Raw genomic sequence first — 26,245 nt, 5'->3', positions numbered from 1 at the left:
CAGCATCTACTTTTCTTTGAGAGGGGGAATGATGGATAGAAAAGACAGCAAAAACAAGTTTTTATTATATTGAATTGATAAACAAAAGCACCAATGTTAAATGGGGTAAGCCAAAATTCAAAGTTTACCCTCTCATGCACAAGCAAAAGAAAAAATATAAGTGGGCATCATACATTAAAATGTTAAAGAAATAATTTTCAATTAATAAGTGAATGCAATTTTATTTTTATTTGACAAAGTTCAGATGATTATCTGATGTCTGGATTATCTTTACATTATATGGCGGTCGTGACGTTACATAACTGTACTGCTTCATGTATTCACACATGTACCAAGAAAAAATGTTAACAATCAAGGGGCTGTGTAATTAAGAAGCTGCTGAGTCTGTACTTACTGATAGGGATAAGAAAAGGCAATGTAAGCTTTTATTGTGCTGTTAATTTTAAAGTTATCAGAATTAGTAAATTTTGTTGGACTTTTAGTTTGCAATAAATCGCTAGCTAACAGTTTGACAGTATGTTTATTTTAAATGCACTGCATAGAGTTTGATAAGAATTTACAGCTGCTAAATAATATCCTGATGCTGTGCATAACATATCTCCATAAATCAGTAAGCACAATAATATTATAGTCCTTTATGGAGACCGGTATCTAGTCTTTAAACATTAGATTTGGGTCACAGATAGCCTTTGGCCATAAGCAAGCATACCACAAAACTGATCTAAAAAGGCATATCCTAAGTCCAAGGCCAGCATGTGTTTCAGTATGTAATGTTTCATACTTAGGGGGCAATATGTGAATGCACTTTGCTGTATATGTCTTTACTCACATACATTAAATACAAAGATTAATTAATGCAGAAATGTTTAACATTCATCATTCTGATTGTAAAATGAGCGGGAAGTGAAGAATTCAATTGATAAATTGCCCAGTGCAGGATATATAAATGAAAGCAAGACAATTACCCCTCATTAAGAGGAACATGACAAACGGATCAGGTCAGCCAGAAAATGTTGATCAGCTTAGAGGTGAAGCACCAAGGTGTTATTATTGGGTCAGCTGCATGTGTCATACACTATAAATATATTATATTGTGTGATATTATAAATATAAAGATGCTCATCTTCATTCAGGTGCTTGTCAGTTAGATGTATTTGCCAGTGGCACTTATTTACCTTTCAAAGAGCTAATGAAGCATGATTATGAGAGGCCTAATTCTTCTTTAAGATAGTTCACATAATTGAGAGATATATTAAATTGTTTAATAGGTATATAAAATTCAAGTTTTATTTTACTTAAATACAGAAAGGTCACTAAAGAGTGCAGTTGCAACTGGGAACAATCAAAAGAATTAATACCAACAACTCTTCTGGTTGTACAGAAGCATATTTTGGATTAACCTTTGACTTTTTCCAAATACAGGGGGCCTTTCCTATATTTTGTATTAAAAGCATGTCAGACCTTTCCTTATTCACAAATTTAGTATCTGTTCTTATAGATTATTCTGCTTCTATCCTTAAATGGCTGGTGTAATACATTGTAATAAATTAACCCAAAACAAGTGAGTAAATTTGCAAGATATTCATCAATTTATTAAAACCTGGTTAATTTTACAAGAAGGTAAGTTTGTTCACAAGGTAAGAAGCCTTTCTAACTGGGACACCATTTCCATTATTGTACATGGCACATGCGTGCACACCTACACTGGCCTAATTAAAAGAGGCGATTCAATTTAACCTGCATGCTACATTATTCTAATAAATGGGAAGAATGTGAAAATGTTAAGCTGACAGGATTTTGACTAAAAATTACAGAACTATGAGTCTTCAAGCCTGAACCCTGCACCACCAATCCAAAGGCATTTAGCCAAATGGGATGACAGTATTAAATTGACTTTATGAGAATGTCCATGAGTTGTATGATGTATGTTGTGTGATAAATAGACAGAGTTCATTGCAGGGCTCATTTCTGAATGCATGCAGACTCTCTCATAAAGTTCCCAACTTACCAAATGAGTAAGGTAATTGTGAGGGAGGTAACTGATGTATGCAAGGAAAAACCACTGCAAACCGAGGAAGGACAAGGGCTGGGATTAAAATCTTGCATTCTGGAAATGTGAGGCAGAAGTGCTAACCACAGGGTCACAGTGCCAAACCCTGCTTAGTTGATTGAAGTTTATTGCCATATTTTATGGTGATAGAAACTAGACAAGATGAAGTGCTCAAACAAGCTGCATTGAACTGCACATTTTAAATGTAATTTTGTGTTGAAATCTTTTCTCTTATTTGATTTGAACTTTTAATTTGAATCTTAATTAATCTGACCTTTCTATCTTTTTTCTTATAGTAGTGAAGACCACTGCTGTGAAGCTATGACTACACTTCTCTGGAGTTTTTGTACCATAAGAGTGTGCAAAAGAGCACATTTCTACATTTCACATGTCTACATTTCCTACTAAAACTGCCAAGATAAAAATCCTTCGCAGACCAAACAAGCTTTTTTGTCATCTGAATCCTTATAGAAAGCATCCTAAAATAAGACTTTTTAAAATACATTTCCTGTTTTTGGAACTTTTCATTTTACTGTGTGTTATTACCATATATACTCGAGTATAAGCCCACCCGAATATAAGCCGAGGTACCTAATTTTACCTACAAAAACTGGAAAAACTTATTGACTCGAGTATAAGCCTAGGGTGGGAAATGCAGCAGCTACTGGTAAGTTTCAATAATCAAAATAAATACCAATAAAATTACATTAGCTCATTAATTGAGCACACAGCCTAGAATGAGTCTCGCAGATGCTGCACAGAAGCACACAGAGCCTATAGCAGTTCTTCTACTGCCCACAGACCAAACCAGGTACAGTGGATTCTCGGGTCACGACCATAATTCATTCCAAAACTCTGGTCGTAACCCGATTTGGTCGGGACCCAAAGTAATTTTCCCATAGGATTGTATGTAAATACAATTAATCCATTCCAGACCGTATGAGCTGCATGTAAATATATATATTTTTTAAAGATTTTTAAGCACAAAAATAGTTAATTATACCATAGAATGTACAGTGTAATAGTAAACTAAATGTAAAAACATTGAATAACATTGAGAAAACCTTGAACAGAGAAAACTAACCTTGCAGTCTCTTTAAAAACAAGCTTGGTGCATTCTTTAACTGCCTTCTCGCACTCTCTCTCTCTCTCGCACGTTCTCTCCCTCGCTCTCTTGCTCGCTCACTCGCTGCACGGGGAATGTACAGGGAGAGACTGAACACATGCGGAAATCATCAGTGCGTACGAACCAGAAGGGAAACTGGCTTGTTCGTCACCCGAGTGTATGGTCGTGAACAGATGCAAAAGTTTGGCAAACTTTTTTGGTCGTAAACCGATTTGTATGTGTTCAGAGACGTTCGTGAACCGAGGTTCTACTGTATGTTGTTTAATGGCATCACATGATAGTTAATTTTACTTCATGACTGAAATGAGGCTGAATTTGCAGTTAATAAGAAATACAAATCTTAAATTTTACTTTGTAGTGAGAAGTCAGGTAAAATCACACCTTTTATTGGCTAACTAAAAAGATTACAATATGTAAGCCTAAGCCTTGGAGGCAACTCAGACCCCTTCTCGAAAGCTTGCATATTGCAAACTTTTTACCCAATAAAATGTGTCATTTTGCAATACTTCTCACTACATCCATAATGGCTAACATGGTACTACACCCTAGTACTATAAAATTTACTTTGGAAGGTAATACCTTAAAAGTTTCACAATGCACTGAATCTATGTTTAACAGTGAGAATTTAACTCTAGTTCAAGGAAAGCAGCGTGAAGTTTGTGTCTGGAATATTGTCAGATTTATGGTAACTGCATTTATCCTTTGTAATCTACCACCTCTTAATCAAAGAGTACAAAAGAAATTAGATTTACAGAGGCAAAAAAGTTTTCAATATCTAATCAAATGAAAACACTATAAATCTTATGTGTCAGAATGTAGCACCGTATCCTGAAATGAGTTTAGTTTTTTCATCATATACCTTTAACATTCTCACAAAAATGGAGAAGTCTGTGTTTACATTGTCTTCTGTCTTCACCCTCTATATTATTTTTTAGTGATTTTAAGCTAATTATAAAATGTAAATGCTTTTGTTTTGATCATCACTTGCCTTTTTAGATAGTGTAAAGAGCACAGAAACAGCAAAAACATGGATGTATTTGTTTTATTGTAAGTTAAACAACAACTTACAATAACTAGCTTTACTCTCTCTCATTCTTTCCTAGGGCATGAAGCGGAAGCAGACAATGGTCAACAATGAGATGAATCACATTGTCGAAGAACTCCAGGCTCTCGACAACCAGATCCAGAAATTCTGAGGTACCTGAGGGATTTGAAGGCTTGTCTGCTGGAAAAATCATCCCCGACAACTGAAATCGACGCAACACAGCGAGTTTCAGTAAAATCGACTCCACGCTGTGCCGCTCACCTCCAGGTCCAAGTGAGCTTTATGCCCACACCTCGTCGTCGTCAATGATGAAGAACTCGGCTTGTTTCAGCTATGCATGTTGGGTTTTAAGCCTAGAACACCTCCATTGGCACAGGTAAGCATCTCCACCTAGAACCAGTTTGACCCTCTCCGCACCCCCAGTTTACCTTCAACCCCAAGTGATGTATTTCTGATTGGGGATTCAATCATACAAAAGCTACACATCTCATGCCCTAGTCAGAAATCTTTTGTCTGTTGTTTTCCTGGAGCGCGTGTCCGAGATGTTATGAGACGTGCGGCGACAGTCTTCGAGAGGCACAAGAACAGGGCAGTGGGATCCATTGTAATATACGCCGAGGTAAATGATGTAAGACACTGACAGTCGGAGATTCTCAAGGCGAATTTCGCAGCACTAATTAAAGCCACGAAGGAGAGGACCCCGGCTGCAAAAATCTTCATTTCGGGTCCCCTACCTCTCGTTAGAAGATTGAACAAGTATTACAGTTGTCTACTGGGTTTAAACATCTGGCTGAAAGGCTTCTGAGAGAATCAAAACATTGCGTTCGTAGACAACTGGGACCTCTTCTGGGAGGAGCCGCGTTTCTTCAAGCGGGATGGTCTGCATTCAAATAAATTTGCCGCCCGGGTCCTCTCCGAAAACATCGCTAAGGTAATTTGTCTTTCTTGACCCTGTGGTGTATGGAATTTTAAAACTTTTTGCTATTTTGTTTGTATGGTAGTCTCTTTATTTCTTTATTATATGTAATTTCAAAACTAATACATGCAAAGTTTCTGTTTGATTAAACGTGATATGCAATAAAAACAAAAAATAAAGAATCCTAACTAGGGAAAGAAAATCCAAGCACATTTCTCCAGTTTTGATGTCACTACACTGGTTACCTGTGTCATTTAGAATTTACTTTAAAATACTGCTTATGGTTTACAAAGCCTTAAATAATCTTGCTCCATCTTATATTTTTGGAATGTCTGACACCTTACATTCCAAATCGTAATCTTAGATCTTCAAATGAGTGTTTTCTTAGAATTCCAAGAGCTAAACTTAAAAGAAGTGGTGACAGCCTTCTGCTGTTATGCACCTAAAATCTGGAATAGCCTTCCAATATGAATTTGCCAGGCTAATACATTGGAGCACTTTAAAAAAAATCTGCTGAAAATACATTACTTTAATATGGATTTCTCATAGGAGGAGGAAGCCAAAAGAAGACAGAGAAATTTCACAGACAAGAGTTAGTTCTTGCTGACATGCTTGTTTTGAAGGATCAATTAGGACATCACCATTGTACAGTAAGGCACAGGGGTCACTTCCTTTTTATTTTGTATTATTACCTTGAAAACCATCCTGAATATTCTGAGTAAATGCCCTTTTACTGTTTACTCATAGAGTCTTGTGGTGTTTTCCGAGTACAGTGCCACTCAAGAGCAACCCCCTTACCCCATGAATCGCTCAATTAACAATGTTAAAAGACAATTAATGAGTCAAAAGCAATCAAAATTTTCCATTCTTTCATGATAGATGCAAGATGCACTCATTTGTCCCAAAAAACATGCCCACATTTAGTATGTCCTTGCTGGTTTTCTCAATAGGCTGGACAATGGCAACTCTTTGTTGGCATGGCACCCTACCAGAGTTGTCAAACTGTGTTTGTCTAAAGCAGTTAGGGATACTGGATAAGATGTTTGGTTTTAAACCACAAGGTTGCTGGTTCATTTCTTGCCTCTGACTTACTTTCTTTCCTGGGGCCAAATTAGTTAACCCACTTGTACTTCAAGTCTTAGAAATGTAAGTAGACCCTTGTTCTGCTGTATACCATGATCTTGTGAGTTGATTTGGATAACACTATGAGCCAAATACAAGAAATAGAATAATCAAGAATGTGTAATATTTCTTCCCCTGCACTTACATAACTCCTCTTCTCCACTCCATTTCTGCTGATATCTACTTCAGAATTCTTTTTCTGACCTTGTCAGTCCTTGATTTATTGTGATCGTGTTTACAGATTGCTCCTTTGTCATTTAGTACGTAAACTCAGTAATGCACTTAAATCCACCTAGGCTGTTATTCCTCCTAGACTGTCAATTTTGCATTACTTGCCAAGCATTTAGTTAAGCTTTAGGTAAAAAACTGTAGTTCTTTTTTCTGGGTAAAGAGCAGTAACGGTTAGCACTGCTGCCTCATGGATTCAGAGTGCTGGGTTTGAATCCCTAAGCTGTTTGTTGTCTATGTGTAGTTAGCACATTCTGCACTGTGCAGGTTTTACTCTAGTTCCCCTTCTGCATCTCAAAGAAGTGCATGTTAGGTTAGCTGGAATTTTAAGTTTGCCCCATATAGTTGCGTGTCTAAGTGGGGTGAGTGTTCTGTCCCTGCCTGTACCCAAAGCTTCTGGGATGGACTCCAGGCCCCCATTACTCTAAATACGATTAAGTAGGTTAGAAAATTTTATAACAATCTGGGAAGGTCCCGATCTGTGTGGAGATTGCTTGTTATCCTTCTACCTATATATTTACTCTTCTTCAGGTAGTCCAAATCTTTCCCCACATCCTAAAGATGTACATGTTAGGGTTAAGTGGAAAATCTAAATTGGTCCAATATCTGTGGATGAGCGAGTAGTTATTCTCGGTAATTACTGACAATCACATTAAGGGCTGGTTTTGGCCTTGCATCCCAGTACTGCCAGGATAGGTTTTGGCATCCCCTGTGATTGAATTAAAAAGATTCAGCAATTGAATGAATGGATAGACACCACCAAAGTCTAATAACTAAAGTGATGAGTATCAAATGTAGCTCCTTATTCAACGAACACATACTGTACTCAAGAAGATGATACATAATCCACTTGTGCACTTCCTGTCCCTCTTCATTCTACAAATATATTGCTACACTACCTGTGAACATCACTAAGTGCAGGCTGATTGACACTGATTAATTTAGTAGCAGCAATTGTACATGGACCCAATATTTAAGCAAGGATGAAACTTGTTCTGCCATCTAGGAAAATTTACAGTGTTCACTCAATTGTGAATAAGTTTCATAATAAGTATTCAAACCACAATCCAATACATTGATACAAGTCAGAAAAAATGTCAGTATGGTATTTCAGTAAGAAAAGAACCAATAAGCTATGCAACACCATCAATATACAAAATAATACATTCAGGAATAAAACCTATTCTTCTTCTTCTTCTTTCAGCCTCTCCTGTTAGGGGTTGCCACAGTGGATCATCTTCTTTCATATCTTTTTGTTTTCAGCATCTTGCTCTGTTACACCATCACCTGCATGTTCTCTCTCACCACATCCATAAACCTTCTCTTAGGCCTTCTTCTTTTCATCTTTCCTAGCAGCTCTATCGTTAACATCCTTTTCCCAATATACCCAGCATCTCTCCTCTGCACATGTCCAAACCAATGCAACCTCGCCTCTCTGACTTTGTCTCCCAACTGTCCAACCTGAGCTGACCCACCCTCTGTCTCCTGATTTCTGGTCAGTGCCACCGTCTCCATCCCATATGACATAGCTGGTCTCACTACTGTCCTGTAGACCTTTCCTTTCACTCAAGCTGATACCCATCTGTCACAAATCACTCCTGACACTCTTCTCCACCCATTCCACCCTGCCTGCACTCTCTTTTTCACCTCTCTTCCACAATCCCCATTACTCTGAAACTGTTGATCCCAAGTATTTAAACTCATGGAATAAAGCCTATGTATTTAAATAATAAAGGTAAACAATTAAAAACAACAATAAATTAACTATTTACATTAGTGCAATGTTTACTTACCTTGAGGTTGTCTACTAGGATGATAAATCTCTAAATCAAAAGGCTGGGCACTCGTTTTTTGTATCACTGTGACATTGTGTCCCGTCCATTTATTGGCCTTCGCCAAGGTGTTTGTTCTCCAGTCTGTCCAGTATACATTCCCTCCAAAAAGGGAAACCGCAAATGGATGTGAAAGATACTCATGGCCTCGTAAGATCTCTATTATTCCAGTGCCATCGTATAATGCTGAAAAAATGGCATCAGACCTGATGGAAGATAAATTACAATATAAAAAGACTTTTTACAGCTTTTTTGTATTGAAAATACAGTAAAGACAAATGTGAATATGGATTGCTCTGAGCAAGTAAATATATCCCTGTCAATGTTTGGATGGCCAAAAAAATAAATAAATGCATGCTAGATTGGAGTAAATATGATATAATACCAGTTATATAAAGTCAAGAAAGAAAATTACTTCCTGACAACTTCCAGTGCTGTGATTTATTTTTGATTTTGAAATTATATTTCATAATGTATTAGAGCTGTCAAAGAGATGTGAACAAGACATAGACCAAAACAATGAATCAAAAGTCTATTAAATTTACACATTTGTGTTAAAAAGAAAAAAAGGCTTATCCAGAATAATTGCTCTTTTGTTCATCTATTTGCATTATGTTTTTGACCATAAATCTATTTAAATTCTAAACTAAATTTAGTTTCTGTAGTAGTACTCCCCAGTACTGACAGTTACAAAAACAATTTTACATTGAATAGAATTTTGGCAACAGTATTTCAAAACATAATTAATGTTATGTGTCACAGTGCATTGACAGATTATTTGGTTACACTGCAATAAAATAAAGGTATACCTGGAGTTATGTACTGTTGGTGTTTGCCTCTTGGTTTCCTGTTTTCTTAACTAAAGACTAATATAGACAATATTCATTTACCAGAGTAAATTCTTTATAATGACTTATCTAAGACACACAGTTAGAATTAAGGCTTAATTTCATATAAGCCTTCTGATACCAAACAGGTAAAGACTAATTATTCAAAACTGAATAACAGACTAATGGATGTAACATTAACTTATACATTAAATATTGTGCAAAAGCTCTAACGTGGAACGGAGCTACAATGATTAGAGATGCTGCCTGTGTTCCCCTGTGATAAGATAGGCACCCTGTCCAAGGATTGTTCCTGCCTTGTGCCCTGTGCTTGCTGGGACAGGCTCCAGCCACCTGGGACTCTGCTTATGATTAAGCAGGTTTATAAGATGGTAGGGTATGACATGGCTCCTGACAACTGGATTCAAATTCCAACCCAACTGCTGTGCGTTTCCCAACAATTCTCCACACAAGTTGGTGCTTGGTACAATGTTGCCTCTAATTTTAGCCATGGATGGGTGTGTATAGATGAGTGAGTGTTCCATGTAATGACTAATTTCAAATACTCATGCAGTTTCTTACTACTGGTGAGTGCTTACTGAAAGTGAGCTCTTGACTCTAGACTCATTGCTAAAAAATACAAGCTATAAGACACGTCCAAATATGTGCATCTTAGGCAACCTCTGTCATTATTAAATTCCTACCACTTTTCACTTTAATGACCAGCCACTAATGCAAATCACTAATAAATCACTTTTTGTTTTTGATGTCCCAATAAAAGAGCATAACTACTGTAAGTCTAGTCACCTGAAATATGGTCTGTGTTTGAATCCCAACAAGTTTATTCAGTGGAGAAAATCATGTGCATTTGTTATCGTTGGCATTTTTCAATCATTTTTTTGTGCTTTGCCCTGAATGGATTCTGTTTCTATATGACTTTTCCAGGGATTTGAAACTCAGTTATTCTGATTTCTAAGTCAAATTTTATGTTTGATGCATTTTTTTAAGAACTTATAATTTATTAGCATTTTGCTGCATTATCATTTTTATTTTATTGTTTTGCTTTGGCTGCCACCATTTTGTGAAACATGCTCTTGTGACGCATATCCCTGTTGCCAAGAACAATGCATCAATCCTTTCCATGATAATACAGGGTGAAGCAGAAAGGATGGACGTTTTTTACAAGATCACAAAATTGTAAATTTTTTCTTACAAAGAAATTTATTGAAAGATTTGAGTTCATATTGAAATAGAATTTGACAATTTGTAGGGATGGAAATGCAGGTCTAAAGAATGCTTCCGAGCAGATCGACTTGGACTGTGCAGCAGGGTTAGTCGTACGCTTTAAACATTTTCAGGGGTACGTGCCATTCATGTAGCCCCCGGTGGTCTTTTATTCATTACTGTACCTCGTGTACGAAGTGCTTTAACCCAACGTAGGATAGTGTTACAAGCGGGAACACCTTTATTTCTGTGGATATTGAAATGGCAACGAAACTCACGCTGAACTGCGGTAATAGATTGGTTGTTATTGACAAAACAGTCGTACGCAAAAATGCGGTGTTCTATCGTCCACGGATCCATGGCTTCAACTAAAAAGAAAATAAAAAAATGCTAAGACTTCGCGAATCTAATGCCACCTACCGCACATCTGTCACTCCACCTAGTGGTGAGTTCTAGCCATTTCAAAGACGTCCGTCCTTTCTGCCTCACCCTGTATTAGCCTGAATTCCCTGGGATGTACGACTCTCTTGATGTCTCAGAAGCAATGGCATAAATGCCAGCTCGGGCTTTTCTAGGGTAAGTGAGTTTGCACATACATCCTACTGTTCATACTTTCTAAAAATTCTCTTTATTTTTCACTTTCCAGTTTTACAATTATTGTTGGAATTTCTGGTTTTGAGTTCTCATTAGCTTTTCTTTTTTTTTTTTTATTTACTTATGGTTCTGAGTTTGGCTTGTTTTAACTATGTGCATTTCCTGGTCATTTTCATTAATATGACTGTCTCTTCTCAAGTCAGTATAGTCAGTGACATGGCCCGCTTCTGATTACTAGCCCTAAGCCTATGTCTGCCAGAAAATGCCCTGCCTGAATTTTCTACATGGTTGTATAATGTACATATATTCACTATGGTAAATTAAATGGTACAGCAAAATATTAAAAGTCTCTATATTGATTTGTTTAATGGACTATATGAAAATTTATGTTAACAAAAAGTAATTCAAATATAAAAATATTCAGGCATGTTTTGAATACACATTTAACAGTACAGTGTCTTCTGGAACTGGAAACTATTCTGGAAGTGCTGAGCACAAGATAGAAACCAAACCTGTTTGAAATGTCAGTCCATAACAGAACAGTCTCATTGATAAAATCAAAGTCTCTCACATGCAGCCAATTTGGAGTCACCAATTAAAATATCATTATGTTCTAGAAGTACCCAGTGAAAACAAATGTAAATATTGGGAGGATACAGTGTCTAGCAAAATCATGCACATAGAAAAATGTTTTTCCTTATTTTAGATCCCATTTTCGTCTGTATATAAAGTGAATGCACAACATTAGTAAACACGTAGATCTGCATCAGTCGCAGGTAAGCCCCTTCAGCAGAGTGGCAGCCACAGTGAGAGCTGGTTCAATAGTGTTAGACTAATGGCTGACTACTGGCTCCTTAATGAGAGAGTAAGAGATTAAAATTCTACATATAGCATTTCAATAGATGAGTTTTAAACATTTTTGTGGATGGTTTTGCTCTTCTTTTGATCTATGAGACTGCTAGCTGATACAGCTTCTTGATGCTTTTCATTGAAGTTATTGAAGTCATATTGACATAAGTTTATAATAAAGCAAAACTCTGTCAAAATAACCATGTTTCGCATAATGTGTTTGGTGTATACCTGACAGTTTGGTTTCATACTTTGGAATCGGCAAGTGCTCTCTCTCAAACACTCAAGCTCAGAAACTTGCAATTCCCATCATTTTAGTCAAGCAAAAAACAATGCGTTTGAAAGGAATGGTGAACTGTCATAAAAGAATACTCCTGGTCATGTTCAGTGCAGAAGTGTTAACAATATTATACTGTCCCTTATTAACAATATCTCTGCTTAAAGTTGCTGGTGAATTCAAAGGATGTACAACTTCTGAAAGCAATGTAACACACAAACCTGTGATTCCTTTTGTGTAACAGGTTTTTATCATATGTCTGTTTCAACATAAGTACTTGCATTTTAATATTTTTTAGCATCTTATAATTACGTCGTTTTAACTTTTTTCTATGATGATTTTATCATTACAATTTTAGAGAAATGTTTACACGACCAGTAATGTCTGAAATGCTTACCTCTAATGCAGGCACTATTAAATTGCAGTTATAGGTATATTAAAAGTATTGTGGACTAGGGGGCATTCCAGCTACCTCAAACCCAACACAACAGACACAGGGCAGAAGTTAAAACACAAAATTGCCTTTTTATTGTGAGGAAAACTCTTCATAAAGCATTTCCCACAGCAACAAGTACAATACAAGTACAGCACAATGATGACTCTTTCGTTCTTTTCTGGTCTTTGCCTCCTCTTCTCCTCCCTGCAAGCTTCATCCTCTAGCTCATCCCTGTGAGGCCGGCAAGTCCTTTTATATTGGCCAACCCAGAAGTGCTTCTGCTCTACCGCCCATGTGATCTGCAAATACTTCCGGGTTAGGCAGAAACCTCATGCCATATGGATCCTCCATTTTCACAGCACCCCCTGGCAGCACCTATGGTACCCAACAGGGCTGATATATAAGACTCCAAGTCCCATGGTGCCCTGAGGGAATACGGGGCACCACCGCAACTAAGGGGAGCTGCCATCTAACATTGTGTGGGAGGTAGTGCCCTAAAGAAGTTGCCTCCCCAATCCTTCCATATCTTAGGGATCCCTGCCAGGTTGAGCTGCCAGGCATCCCTTACAGCATTTATTTACTAAATCCTTGTAAGCTTTTTCTGTACAGGATGCACAAAAAAGAATGTTTTAATTATTTTGATTTAACCTTATTTTTAAGACAGTTGAACATCATAATGTTGTGCTCACCATATTATTAATGTACATTACTATTTAATATTTCTGTATGTAGGACAACATTGTTGATTTCATCTTATTTAAATTAAAACTAACTGGATTGCCATACCTCGCATCAGTCCACACAATCCTGTTTTCATTGTGGTCAACAGTTAATCCATTTGGCCAAGCCCCAATTTCCATATCTTTAAAGATAATGCGTCGCCCAGCACCACTCATTGAAGCAGCCTCAATGCGAGGAAACGTTGCATCCCAGTCTGTCCAGAAGAGAATTCTATGGGAAAATTAAAACACTTCTTGGGTTATCAGATTGCATTCTATCAGCAAAAAAGAAGTTATTTAAATTTGTGAAAGTTTTTTTATTCATAAATCTATTTCATCTTCAATACACTAGAGTAATGTTCCACCTAAGGTAGCATGTCCCAAGAAAGATAGGCCATGTCATAATTTATGGCATTGAAATGACAGTCGAGTAATTTTGAGGAGCGACATTCCTTTTTCTGCTGTTGCCTTCTCCATTTAATTACCAATTCTCTGTTACAAACCGCAGATGAAAGAATCCCCTTTGGGTTATGGAGTTATTCTTCCCATGAGCTAGGCTTCTTCTCCATATACCTCTTTACAATCCATGTTCTTTCATGGCAATTATTGAAAAGAATATAAAATGATTTAAAACCATATCAAACAGAATAGCTAATCACAGTGTTTTATTAAAATATTGTTCATCGTTAAGCCAAAAAGGAAAATGAAGTTTATTGCTTTTTTTCCAAAATTCAATGATTAATCCAACAACTTGTCTTTAATTTACTGTCATGTAAAATGTGTTACCTGTTTTAAAAAGGAAAGTATATTATTTGGGGCAAGTATTAATATAGTTAAATAGTTGAGTAGATTAAATGGAGCTTGAATGATTGCAAATTGTGTTTCTTTAGACATTTTTGGGAAAGCAATATGATTACTACAGAATAAAATAAAGTAGATGCTACCCAAGACTACAAAATATGATGTCGTAATCTTGTTTAAACTTGAAGATATTTCATGGTTAAAAATATAACAGCACATATATTTGAAAGATTTGTCAACTGAATTATGAGCTGGAACCATTTTCATTTACATACTGCATATAGCAGTGGTAAGAAACTTTAGTTATAAACATGGCGTCTTTCTTTATGCCAGATCAGTCCCATAGTTATTATCTAAAATTCCCTTGTAATAAGATGGCCTGTCTCTGTTCTCAGTCTGCAACCCCAGAAATTACCATTACGTGCCATTCTATTAACATTACTTTGCAAAATTTTAATTTGCACAGCAGCTTATTCCTTTTCCATATTACGTTCTTTCATTTTAGCCCAATGTCTTGTTAAGCTTCTGAGTTCTTGTTTGTTTTTCCCTTAACTGCCAGACAATTCAAATCTAGCCATTCATTTTCTGAACTGATGCATTCTATTAAGGCTCTCATGGCAGCATAGGATGGGAGGCAAGAACCAATTAACAGTAAAGTTCAAATGGAAAGGTAGCCAACAAGTACAAAAGTCCACTGAAACCTCATGAATATTTTTAATGAAATATTTTCAAAAGAGAGTTGGGGATTTAGGATTACTAATTTTGTCTGACTCACAGGACATAATACAACATTCTCATACCAATCTTATCTAATTCAGGGGCATGGTAGTTGGCAGGATGGGGTATAAGGCCAGAACTAATCAGTGCCATTTCATTTTAAAGCTCATTCACGCACCCTTGGGACCAAATTAGATTTTGCAGCTAACCATTGTACTTTGCAAGGAAAACCCATACTGGTAACAGGGAGAATAAACAAACTTCACATTGGCAACAACTAGGCACAGGACTTGAAAAGTGAAGGATTTAAAGATTATGTTTTAAAGCTGGATCAGATTTTTATTATTCAGCTCCACTTTAGTGTGTATCATTTAGTATATAACTATATGCATAGTATGGCTCTGCAATAGGCTGGCACCCCGCCTAGAGCGGATTCCTGCCTCTTGCACAGTCCTGATGAAATAGGTACCTTTCCCCCACATCCTTGAAGTGAATTAAGTTCGTTTGAGGATGTCATACTATGTCATTTGCACAACATGCATATGCTGAATTGCTTGGTAGAGAATCTGTTTTCTTCTAAATATAAGATGGATTTCTTTGTAATGTTTACAGCTTAAATGCATGATTTGCTATTTAACAAAATATAAAAAAAGAGAAAATCAGTTTTAAAATACAGTAATCCCTCCTCGATTGCAAGGGAAGGGTTGCGTTCCAGAACCCCCCGCGATAGGTGAAAATCCACAAAGTAGAAACCATATGTTTGTATGGTTATTTTTATATATTTTAAGCCCTTAGAAACTCTCCCACACTGTTTATAAATATTCTCCGCACAGTTATACAGTAAACCCTCGTTTATCGTGGTTAATCCGCTCCAGACAGATAAATGAATTTCCACGAAGTAGGATTCTTTATTTATAAATCTAATATTTTCGCAGTTAGAACATAGAAAACCTTTTTATGACCTTCTAAATACGTTTTTTAACATTATCAGAGCCCTCTAGACATGAAATAACACCCTTTAGTCAAAAGTTTAAACTGTGCTCCATGACAAGACAGAGATGACAGTTCTTTCTCACATTTAAAAGAATGCAAACATAACTTCTCTTTAAAGGAGTGGTGTCAGGAGCAGAGAATGTCAGAGAGAGAGAGAAAAATAAACAATCAAAAATCAATTGGGCTGTTGGGCTTTTAAGTATGGGAAGCACCGCGATAAAGCGGCCACAATGAAGGGATCAATGTGAAGGTAGTCTTCAGCATTTTTTAAAGGAGCGTCTGTATCTTCTAAGCAAACAGCCACTGTGCAAACAGCCCCTCTGCTCACACTCCCTCGTCAGGAGCAGAGAATGTCAGAGAGAGTGAGAGAGACAGAGAAAAGCAAACAATCAAAAATCAATACGGGCTGTTGTTAGCTTTAAAGTGTGCGAAGCACCGCGCAGGAAGCATATCGTATATCATTGAGGAGTTTTATTTAATACGTGCTCTGATTGGGTAGCTTCTCAGCCATCCGCAATTAGCGTCCCTTGTATGAAATCAACTGGGCAAACAAACTGAGGAAGCATGTACCATAAATTAAAAGACCCATTGTCCGCAGAAATCCGTGAACCAGCGAAAAATCTGTGATATATATTTAGATATGCTTACATTTAAAATTCGCGATGGAGTGAAGCCGCGAAAGTCGAAGCGCGATATAGCGAGGGATCACTGTAACTAAAGTCTGAATTCATTATGAAATATCCTGTGACATATGTTGAACCTTTCTATATTTTAGTCAATTTCAATGCAGAAATGTAATCTTTACTTTACATAATAGAATGACTAGTTGTACTATAAAAGAATGTACCACTCATGGAACTGAGTGGTTCCTTCCTAGGCAGTAACATTATACAAGAAAGAAGAAAAACTAAGGATATTAAGTCGTAGTTCTGAATGGTTACATTTGCTTTTCTGCAGCCCACCAAGGTATTTTTCCAGAGTTCTAAATGAATATTTATTATCGTTATTATTATTATTATTGTGCAAACACCCTGAATACAAATGACATTTCACATATGCTTTCTTCCAACAACCCAGCACTTATTAAAATGAAAGAACACATCAAAGAACAAACTAAATTCAAACAGTAGTATCAGTTACACTAAGGATGGAAAAAAAAGAGTTGAATAAACAGACAAACCCATGTCGAGGATCCAAAGCGATTGCCCTAGGATGTTCCATGCCACCTGCAATCAATGTCGTCCTCATGTATCCATCGAGTTTAGCTACTTCGATCTGGTCCAAGTTGCTGTCAATCCAGTAAAAGTTCCCTGCTATCCAGTCCACCGCCAAACCCTCTGGTGTTGCCAAGCCATGTTGAACAACAACCTCTACTCCAGTCACACCTACAATAACATGAAATACACTTAAATAGAGTTTAAACAGGCAATTCTAAATAAATACATTAATACTGTGTACACATTTAAACCCAATATTTCTCAATTAATAACAAACTATTAAAGTATTCTCTTGGACCCCATATGTGTTACTTTTTGAAATGTACAACAGTTGAGCAAATATTACATTTTAGTTTTATAGCTCTTTAATAAAAGTTGTCTGTAATGAACTAACATCTCATTGAGGGTAAATTCCAGCATCATAAGAGGTCTCATATTTTGCCAGTCTCTCTTAGTTGTAAACTAGAAGCACTGGGAACTGACTAAATGGGGGATTGTGCACTCTAGATGCCTCAGAGCTTGTTCTGCTCTCTTTTAGGGAAAGGACCAGAAAGATCATTGCCCCACACTTTCCCTAAAAGGAAAAATGAATGTCAGTCCACGAAGGTCAAAAAGCAGATGCAGGACAGTTTGCTTATGGTTTGCATATGGGTAAGGACTCTGGCTGGGAAGTAGCTTCCTGTGCTAAAATGTGAATAAGAGATTCTTGATCTGCAGACTAAGAATGAATGATATATATTTGACTTATCTCTCTGGCACCTCATACTACAAGAGAAGACCCCTCTGTTTAAAAAAAAAACTAATAGGATGTAAACAAACAAATCTACTATATCTGAATGAAAATTCCAATTACCAGACAATACATATTTTCAAATGTTTTAATTCCTGAAAAGTTTTTGGTGATTATGATAGACAACTTCAAGCTAAACACAAATAAATGTTCATACTGTATTCATATAGGACTTTGGAGAAGCATGAAATGCTTAGATTTAAAATTAAATTTAGAGTGTTTACTCGCTTAATGATGCAGACACACTGCATTAGTTCAGTTGAGCTAAGAATGTTTTGCTGCTGATTTTTTTTGTACCCAGCATCCGATGCTTCTCGTTTGAGTGTCCAACAATAGTTGGCAAGCATTGATTGATTCCACTTGCCCTGATATTACTTTTCCATCGTTGCAATGTCCTGTTGAAACCTTTCACCATGTTCATCAGTGACTGTACCAGAAGTAACAGGGAAGAAGTCCAAGTGTGAATGCAGAAAATTATTTTTTAGTGATATGTTATACTTCATGTTTCTGTTTGCTTGAAGAAAGTTTTCATCCATCTGGATATGGCCTGGCCCACTGTAGCTGCCAAGAAAATCCTCACCAACATCATGGAGTGCCTTCCATGCGATTTCCTCTGGCCCCACCTGCATATCTTAGAACCAATTATCAAAGATGACATGTATAATTTTTTTGACTAACAAAAATGCCTTCTTTAATCTTGACATCAGTTATTCGAAATCCTTCATGTTTCTTGTTCATCACTTCCAAGAAATTTCTCATCAGTCCACATTTTATATGAAGAGGAGGCAAACATATCTTTGTTGGGTCAACAAGTGCTGTATGTGCCACACTTTACTGCCCTGGAACCAAATGATAAAAGAGCACTATTCTTTTTAATTGAACAAAACTCTTTGTCATTGCTGTCCAATTCGTAAATTAAACAATAGTACTTTGTATATCCAAGATGCATTTCTAGTGTCAGTCCGAAACCTTTTAGATCACCAGAAATGTTCCAGTCAGAGTCACAGAGACAGGACAGACAATGCCCCGAGGGCATTCTTTTACATAGATACTCATTGCAAAGACAAGTCTACAGGAATTCCCCTTGAAGCACGGCCTCAACACATGAGAACTTAAAACTTAATGAAAGAGAGGTGTCCATTCAGTCCATCAAGCCCATTTGTTTAGCTAATAGCTAAGCTGTTCCAATATCTCATCCAGATTCTTTTAAAAGGTTGTCAGTGTTTCTGCTTCAACTACCTTGTCTCAGTAGTTTGTTCCAGACACACTACAACAAGGTTGGAAACCCCCTAAGCAGTGGCCCCAATCTCTTTTGTGAAAATGTCAGTGTTTGTGATGAATGTTACTTTTTTAGTTACATTAAATGTAATCAAAGACGATTTCATAAATCATTAAGAACTTACTTGTTTGGAAGCATTTCCACATTTCTGGATTGACTCAGTTTGTTCAGACAATTGGCTATTTCTGATTAGGATTTAATCTCTCCAGACTAAATAAAAGGTTGGCTTATGAATTAAATTCAGCCATAAAGTCATAAAAGAGTCAGTGCACAGCAAAAAATCAGCAGCACCAATTCAGCCAGAGGGGAGTGGGTAACAGTGTGAATCTAAGAAGTCAAAATGTAGCCCCTCAGCAGTCCTGACTGTTTCTATCACAGTTGCCTCTGGTGAGAGAAGTTTCTATCTTTAAAGCTGTTTAAATATTGCTTGAGATCTACCACATGTGAGTAGGGGCTATCAACTTCAATAGCACGCACTCAGACACAGAGATTGTCAAACTGAGATTTGGAATGATATACTAATATCTTTACAAGCCATTTTTTGTGTTTTTAAATTTATATTCTATTCTATTTCTATTTCTATGTGCAGTTTTTACTTATTTTTTTAAATATTACAATGTACAATTTGTATTTATTCATTATTACCATGTGCACATTACATTTATTTGTATTTTATGTACTTAATTTTTTTTTATTTATTTTATTCTATTATTGTTTTAAGATATTCTATACACATGGTATATTTACTGTGATGTTTTTTTTTTTAACATTATTTAACAAAATTAAAAATAAAGGATTTGTACTTATTAAATCCTCCCTGATTTTAATAATTTACACATTACTATAAAATAATACCTTCCTCCCTGTCCCAATATGGTAGAATGTTAGTTGAGTGCCCCATGGAGTTTTCTTCCTGGGGTCCCCAGAGTTCTTAGAATCGCCTCTGGTTCTAGATGTAGATGCTGTACTGTATACTTACAATATGAGAGGAGATCAAAAAAACAGACAACTGCAATAAAATGGTACATAAAAGGAAAATGTTAACGTGATTTTTGTGATCAGCAGGTCAAAATCCTTAAGATACACCCAAAAATGTTCAAGAAGCTAAATTTTCATTGTTCAGTGTATTCAAGGAATCTTACTTTTCAGTTTGCCAAGTGTTATATAGGAGGGTATGCCGACATGCAAATACAGCAGACACTCAAAATATCCATCCATCCATCCATTATCCAACCTGCTATATCCTAACTACAGGGTTACAGGGTTCTGCTGGAGCCAATCCCAGCCAACACAGGGCGCAAGGCAGGAAACAAACCCCAGGGCAGGGTGCTAGCCCACCGCAGGGCACATACACACACACACATACATCCAAACACTAGGGGCAATTTAGAATCGGCAGTGCACCTCTTTGGACTGTGGGAGGAAACCCATGCAGACACGGGGAGAAAATGCAAACTCCACGCAGGAAGGACCCGGGAAGCAAACCCAGATCTCCTAACTGTGAGGCAGCAGCTCTATCCACTGCGTGCCCACCACGTCCACTCAAAATATACAGAATAAAAATATAGGTTATCTGAAGTTAGTTAATTTTCCCTAAGGTGGTGCTTTACACAGGAAACAGAATATTCTTAAAAATAGTAATATACAGTAATGCAATGGTCTTCGAGTTTCTGCATACTATGAACATTTGGTGAAGTAAATTTGTTGAAATTTGCAACATGAATACAGACTGGCTGACCCTTTTTTTAAAACTGAGTATTGTTCAGCAGAGACACACATACAGTAGTACATAATGCTGTTTAGCCACACAGATGCCCTGCTGGAGACATTATTTCATTATGTCATTAACTAGGGGATAATGTTGGGGTGGACTGACTCTAATACATGCTCTAATACTTCAGGAAAGGATACAGAAAAGACACTACACTAGAGGCTGCACAGTTGACATTAGAAGGAATCCTTGACACTGGAAAATAATTCCAGTGATACCCTAAAAATAAACCGTACGAGCAGGTGTAAAGGTTGTGTTACTGCAGGGCTTACTGAATTCAAAGCAGCAGCTATAGGCAAAACATTCTCCGAAGAGAGGAAAATGGCTAACAGTGTGAAGCAGAAGCAAGTGGATTACTGAGTGGGAAAGTTAAGATGTCCTCACGAAATCACAATGATGCTAGTATATGTAGGCCCTAAAGGGGCAATTAAGTGTTTTATTATTTTGCATTTGTACTTTAGTAACACTCCATTAATTCAAAACCTTTGTTTTGTTTAGTTTCTGTGCTCTGGCATCCTCTTTTAATGGATTACAGAAAATGACATATAAGGGCCTTGTTAAATCTCATAAAGTAGTTTGATACAAAGAAAAATATTAACATACATGTACACTTCTTAGTTATGCACACTGCAGTCATAAATGTCATGAGAGTTAAACGCTCCTAGAATACAGGCCAACAATGCAATTTAAAAGCTGTTCCCAGCAGTCTGTGACAATCAGATATAGAAACGCTTTCCGAGCAACTTGAATGTTAAAATGGTTTCAATTAAATTTAATGGATTGTAATGAGAAAAGTTAGTATCGATTTACAGAATTTTGATATAAAATTAGTTTACAAAGTGAATAGACAGACTTCTGGGCATCAAAAGATTGGCTAATAAATTAACTCCAACCATAAAGTCATTGGATTAGTCAGGGATCCTAGTGTTCCCTAGAGGTAGGTAGAATGATAAAAGATTTCTGAAGATCTACAAATGATATGTTCTGTTTATCACAGCTGTTAATGGGAGTTTGACAGTAGTAAACTTGACAGTGGGTTATAGAGTTCAACTTATTGAAGACATCAGACAGCAGAAGGGCATTTGAATACAAGGCTTAGGGTGTGGTGTAAGTGAAAATAAAGCCAGAAGAGCTATACAGAAATGTAGGTAACAAATAAATAAATGAATATATATTATAATTTTATAATGTCAGAAAGCAGTTAATGCCACCTTTATCTTTGACAGTAACAGAGTTCATATGAGTTGGAAAGGGACCAGAATTGTGAATTGGTGGTATCGGACATTCTGTTTCTTTTTGCTTAATGTCTGTGTCACTTACTCTTTGATGTTCACCTACAAAAATTGTGTGCTAATTTTAAAATATATGGTAGCTGTAAAAGTTAGAATATGGGAATCTACAATCTCCTTTAGTCATGCACGCACATCTAAGGACCTCCTCACGGGCTCAACTGAAGTGGGCGATAGCCGCCTGAGACAAGAGGGAGCGCTGTTGCTAATATCATCTTCTCCTTCTCTCTCTGCAGCACTGAGAGACTGCCTACTGAGGGCACTTAGTCCGCCTTTCCAGTTTACATGCCATAAAGAAGCCGGCCACCCACAAAGAGGCATAATTCCACAGTGAGAGCAGCGCCGGATGGAGCTCCAAGGATAACCTCTTTTCCTTATGAAAAACCAAAGTGCTTAGTATTTTTTTTTCTGTGCGTCTAAGTGGCCTTTATTTTTCCTTTCGCCTGAAGGAGCTCTTTAAGTTCTAAAGAAAAAGACTATTATATTAAACGGGATGACCTGGTTGATGGCCCAGCCTTTAATTGTTGCCTGCCTATCATTCCTGTTCCTGGCCACACTTTATTTTACAAATAAAGTATATAATTTAAGCTTATTAGACCTTCAAAAAACTAGTAATGAAAAAAAATTCCAGAGTCCTGTTGCCTTAGAATTTAAGGATTCAGTTCCTTGCTCAGTCACTGTATTTTTTAAATTTGCACATCTTTCACTGTACCTGTACAGGCTTTCTCTGGACATGCCACTTTCCTTCTTCACGTTAAAGGCAGGCATGTTATATTAAATAGTGATAGTAAATAATCACAGAATATAACAGTACTCATTGGTTGGAGAGAGAATATGTTCAAAGGTAAAGTTAAAAAATGATGACTAGCAAAACATCTTTAAAAGAGCAGATATTATCATTTCCAGGGAACAAGCTTATGTCAAAATACTGGGGGAAATCAACAGAAAAACTTGCTTGTCAAAATCCAAATAACTTCAAAGAAAGTCAAAGAAGTAGTTCTAAATCTGTCTAACAGCCTTTACCCATCTAATCGCTAACCGAAGGTTCATTACTAGAGAGTTTTTTATCAAAAACTTTGTATTCTGGATTACCGCATTGCCATTCTAAATTCTGACAAATAATGACTTCCCAAATGGCAGTGTCCAGCAAATGACCAGCTATGTATGCCACTGAAAACAACTCAAAATGGCCAGAAAAAACTTCCAAGAAAATTGCATAGTGATCACAAAAAATGACATTTTTTCAACAAGGAGAATTGTGCATTAAAATTGTGCAAAATCAGTCTGGATATAATCTGAATATTTCCAAACTAAGATTAATGACACAGCATAACTGAAGGTAATGTGGCTCTTTTCTTTTCAGTGAATACAATTTTCATACAATTGGGGCCATTGCAGCCCATTCTGCTTCTCTAGGTAAAACACAGTTGTGCCAGCCCCTTCAATTAGCAACTTTACAACCAGAAGGTTATGATACATGAAGAGTAAATATTGTAGCAGTATGGCACTTCCACTTTAAACAGTTATTAAGTGTATTATAGGACAGCCTGAGCACTGCAGATTATCCAAATCTTTAACAACAAATCAATACATTGTGGCAAACAGCTGGGGGTGGTACCCAGCTGGGACACCCAGAGGGACCGGAAGAGGGACTACGCCTTCTCCGGACCACGAGATGGCAGCCGTCCTGGTTATGGGGACCACGGGAACAAAGTTTGGAATCTCAACCCTATAGGGGCCCGTGGTCACCACCAGGGGGCACCCGAATGCCTGAAGAGCCCTTTCCCTCAGCACTTCCGCCACACCCGGAAGTGCTGGGGGGAAGAAGACCAAGGACACCCAGAGCGCTTCCGGGTGCACTGCTGGTACTTCTGCCACACCAGGAAGGGCCGATGGAAGCTCATCGGAAGGCACCTGGAGTACATCCGGGTGAATATAAAAGAGGTCTCCTCCCTCCATTCGATGGCTGGAGTCGGGTGGAAGAAGGACAGAGCTTGGGAGGAGAGTGGGGGCGGACCAGAGGAGAAAGGCATTATTTGAAAGGCCTGGACTTTGGAGTGAAAGTGGGTTGTGTGTGTTTCACTTGTGTGTAAATATTGTAAATAAAGCATTTGTGGTGACTTGAAACGATGTCTACCTGTCTGTGTCTGGGCTGTACCCCACAACATATATCCCAAACCATTCTAAATCTCTTCTTAATGCACACAAACTGAAAATTCCTCGCAAACCACACTGGTCATGTTCTTCAATAACTAAAAAAGGATTCTTATATTTATGATATTATTGGATTAATTACGCAAGTCTTTTACAAAAGTGCAAAATGGACCCGTATCACTTTGCTAGTCCATGCTATACAGAAACTGTAGTTGTTTTTTTTTTTTTGCCTTTTTGGTTTAGTTTTGAGGAGCTGGGCTCTCCTGAAGCCACGTTAGCAATTTTGGAGTTCATGTTCTTCTAAAAGTCTCCTTTTTTTATATTCACATTTTCAAAACTTGCCAAGGGATCACCTTTCTGGCTCTGCAAAGGTAAGTGATACCACATTTGGATGAAAGGGGGCACTGTCATTCACTGTGTCTTCTTTTTCTCCCACAGTTCCAAAGAAGGTGCCCAAGGAAAATGTATAGCCCCACCCACAGCATCCCAATTAGGCCCGCCCTTCTGTTTCAGTCGTCATAAAAACAGGTGGTCCCAGGAAGTTGGGGTCTCATTTTGACCCTTGTAACACTGAGGATAGAACTCTTGCTGACAAAGCCTTTTTGAAGAGACACAAGGCTGATGAGACCTGCCTTTATTTTGTGCTGTGCTGTGTTATTTAAGTTATATCTGTTAAACATGTTGGTGCCTTAGTACTTCTCCTGGCTTTGTATAGTCTGTCCACCTAGTCGCAGTATTCAGACAATTTTGGTTGTTTTAACATGCCATACTTTGCTGTAACTGTAGCTGTAGCTTCTAGCACATTTCCTAGCCGTTTCTCAAAGTGATTAGAGAGAGTTTAGTAGGAAAATCTGCTTTGCCAGCATGTTCTAAAATGTCACATAATAGTTTAAAGTGGCACATTTGGACACTGCCAGCCTAGCCACTCTTGGAAGTCACCTACTTGCCTATATTCAGAGACTGGCTTCCTGATGAAGGTTGAGTACTAAAATGTTAAAATGTAGATACGTGTGTAAATATGTAACCTGAGGGTTTGTAGCAATTTCAAAATTGTTAATGGTTGTGAGGTAGCCATGTATTCTTCCCAGCATTATCCAGCACACTTAACCCAGTTTAGGATCACTGGATCTCAAAAGAAGGTAATTAAGTTATATTTGATATAAAATGGATAAGTAATATAATAATGAACAGTTAAGAATATTGTATTGTTAACAAAAGGTTTACAATATAATAAAAAAATTCAATCTTTACTAATAATTGAATTCATCCATGAGGTTTGTTATTGAAGAGCTTTCCACATATTATTAATAGTTTTTTTTTATTATTTATTTAGCAGGTGCCTTTATCAAAGGCAACTTACAAAGCAAGTTATAATATATTCAAGAACGATTGGAAAGTGCAAACATTAAAAGCAGCAAAAAGCAAGATAAAAAATGAGCAAGAAGGAGTAGCATTACTACATAATTATGTCCGCAACTAGACTAAGACAAAAATCATTATGCTATACTCTTTGTCAGTACAACAGCAGCTGGCCTATAGAAAAGAAACTAAGCCATTTCTAAATCTTTAATGAAAAGGTGCATTTTCAAAAGATACCTAAACATGAGTAAATAGAGTGCACTTTGATTAGACAAACCTAGATCATCCCACAGCTTTGAAGCAACAAAGGAGATGCACTGTCCAGTCTTGGCCCATGTGGCAAGAGGAGGAATGATCACCAGACTGGCAGAGGCATAATGGAGACTTCTTGAAGGGACATACAGAGACAGGAAAGTCTGGAGATACCGAGGAGCAGAACCGTTCAGAAAATTATAGATCAAGACAAGAGTTTTGAACCGGATCTATCCAGCAACAGAAAGCCATTAGAGAGATGGAAGCTGAGGACTAATAGGAATGAAATGAGTTAAAGGGAACAACAGTCAAGCAGATGCATTGTAGCAGAGCTAAAAAAGGCCTGATAACATTTAAAGGAAGCCCCGACAGGACAGA

The 26,245-nt window shown here is 37.2% G+C and overlaps 1 protein-coding gene across 1 annotated transcript in view; it reads right to left on the bottom strand.

Annotated features, from left to right (window-relative positions):
- LOC120530667 (low-density lipoprotein receptor-related protein 1B-like) overlaps positions 1–26,245 on the bottom strand; it is a 1,848,048-nt gene that overhangs the window by 698,838 nt on the left and 1,122,965 nt on the right. The window contains exons 26-28 of the mRNA XM_039755091.1: positions 16,937–17,141; positions 13,313–13,477; positions 8,281–8,525 (exon numbers count right to left, since the gene is read on the bottom strand). Coding sequence (XP_039611025.1) covers positions 8,281–8,525; positions 13,313–13,477; positions 16,937–17,141 — 615 coding nt within the window. The remainder of the gene's footprint in view (positions 1–8,280; positions 8,526–13,312; positions 13,478–16,936; positions 17,142–26,245) is intronic.

This window comes from Polypterus senegalus, chromosome 6, assembly GCF_016835505.1.
Source record: "Polypterus senegalus isolate Bchr_013 chromosome 6, ASM1683550v1, whole genome shotgun sequence".
NCBI lineage: Eukaryota > Metazoa > Chordata > Cladistia > Polypteriformes > Polypteridae > Polypterus > Polypterus senegalus.
This window is presented reverse-complemented; position numbering and strand designations above follow the sequence as displayed.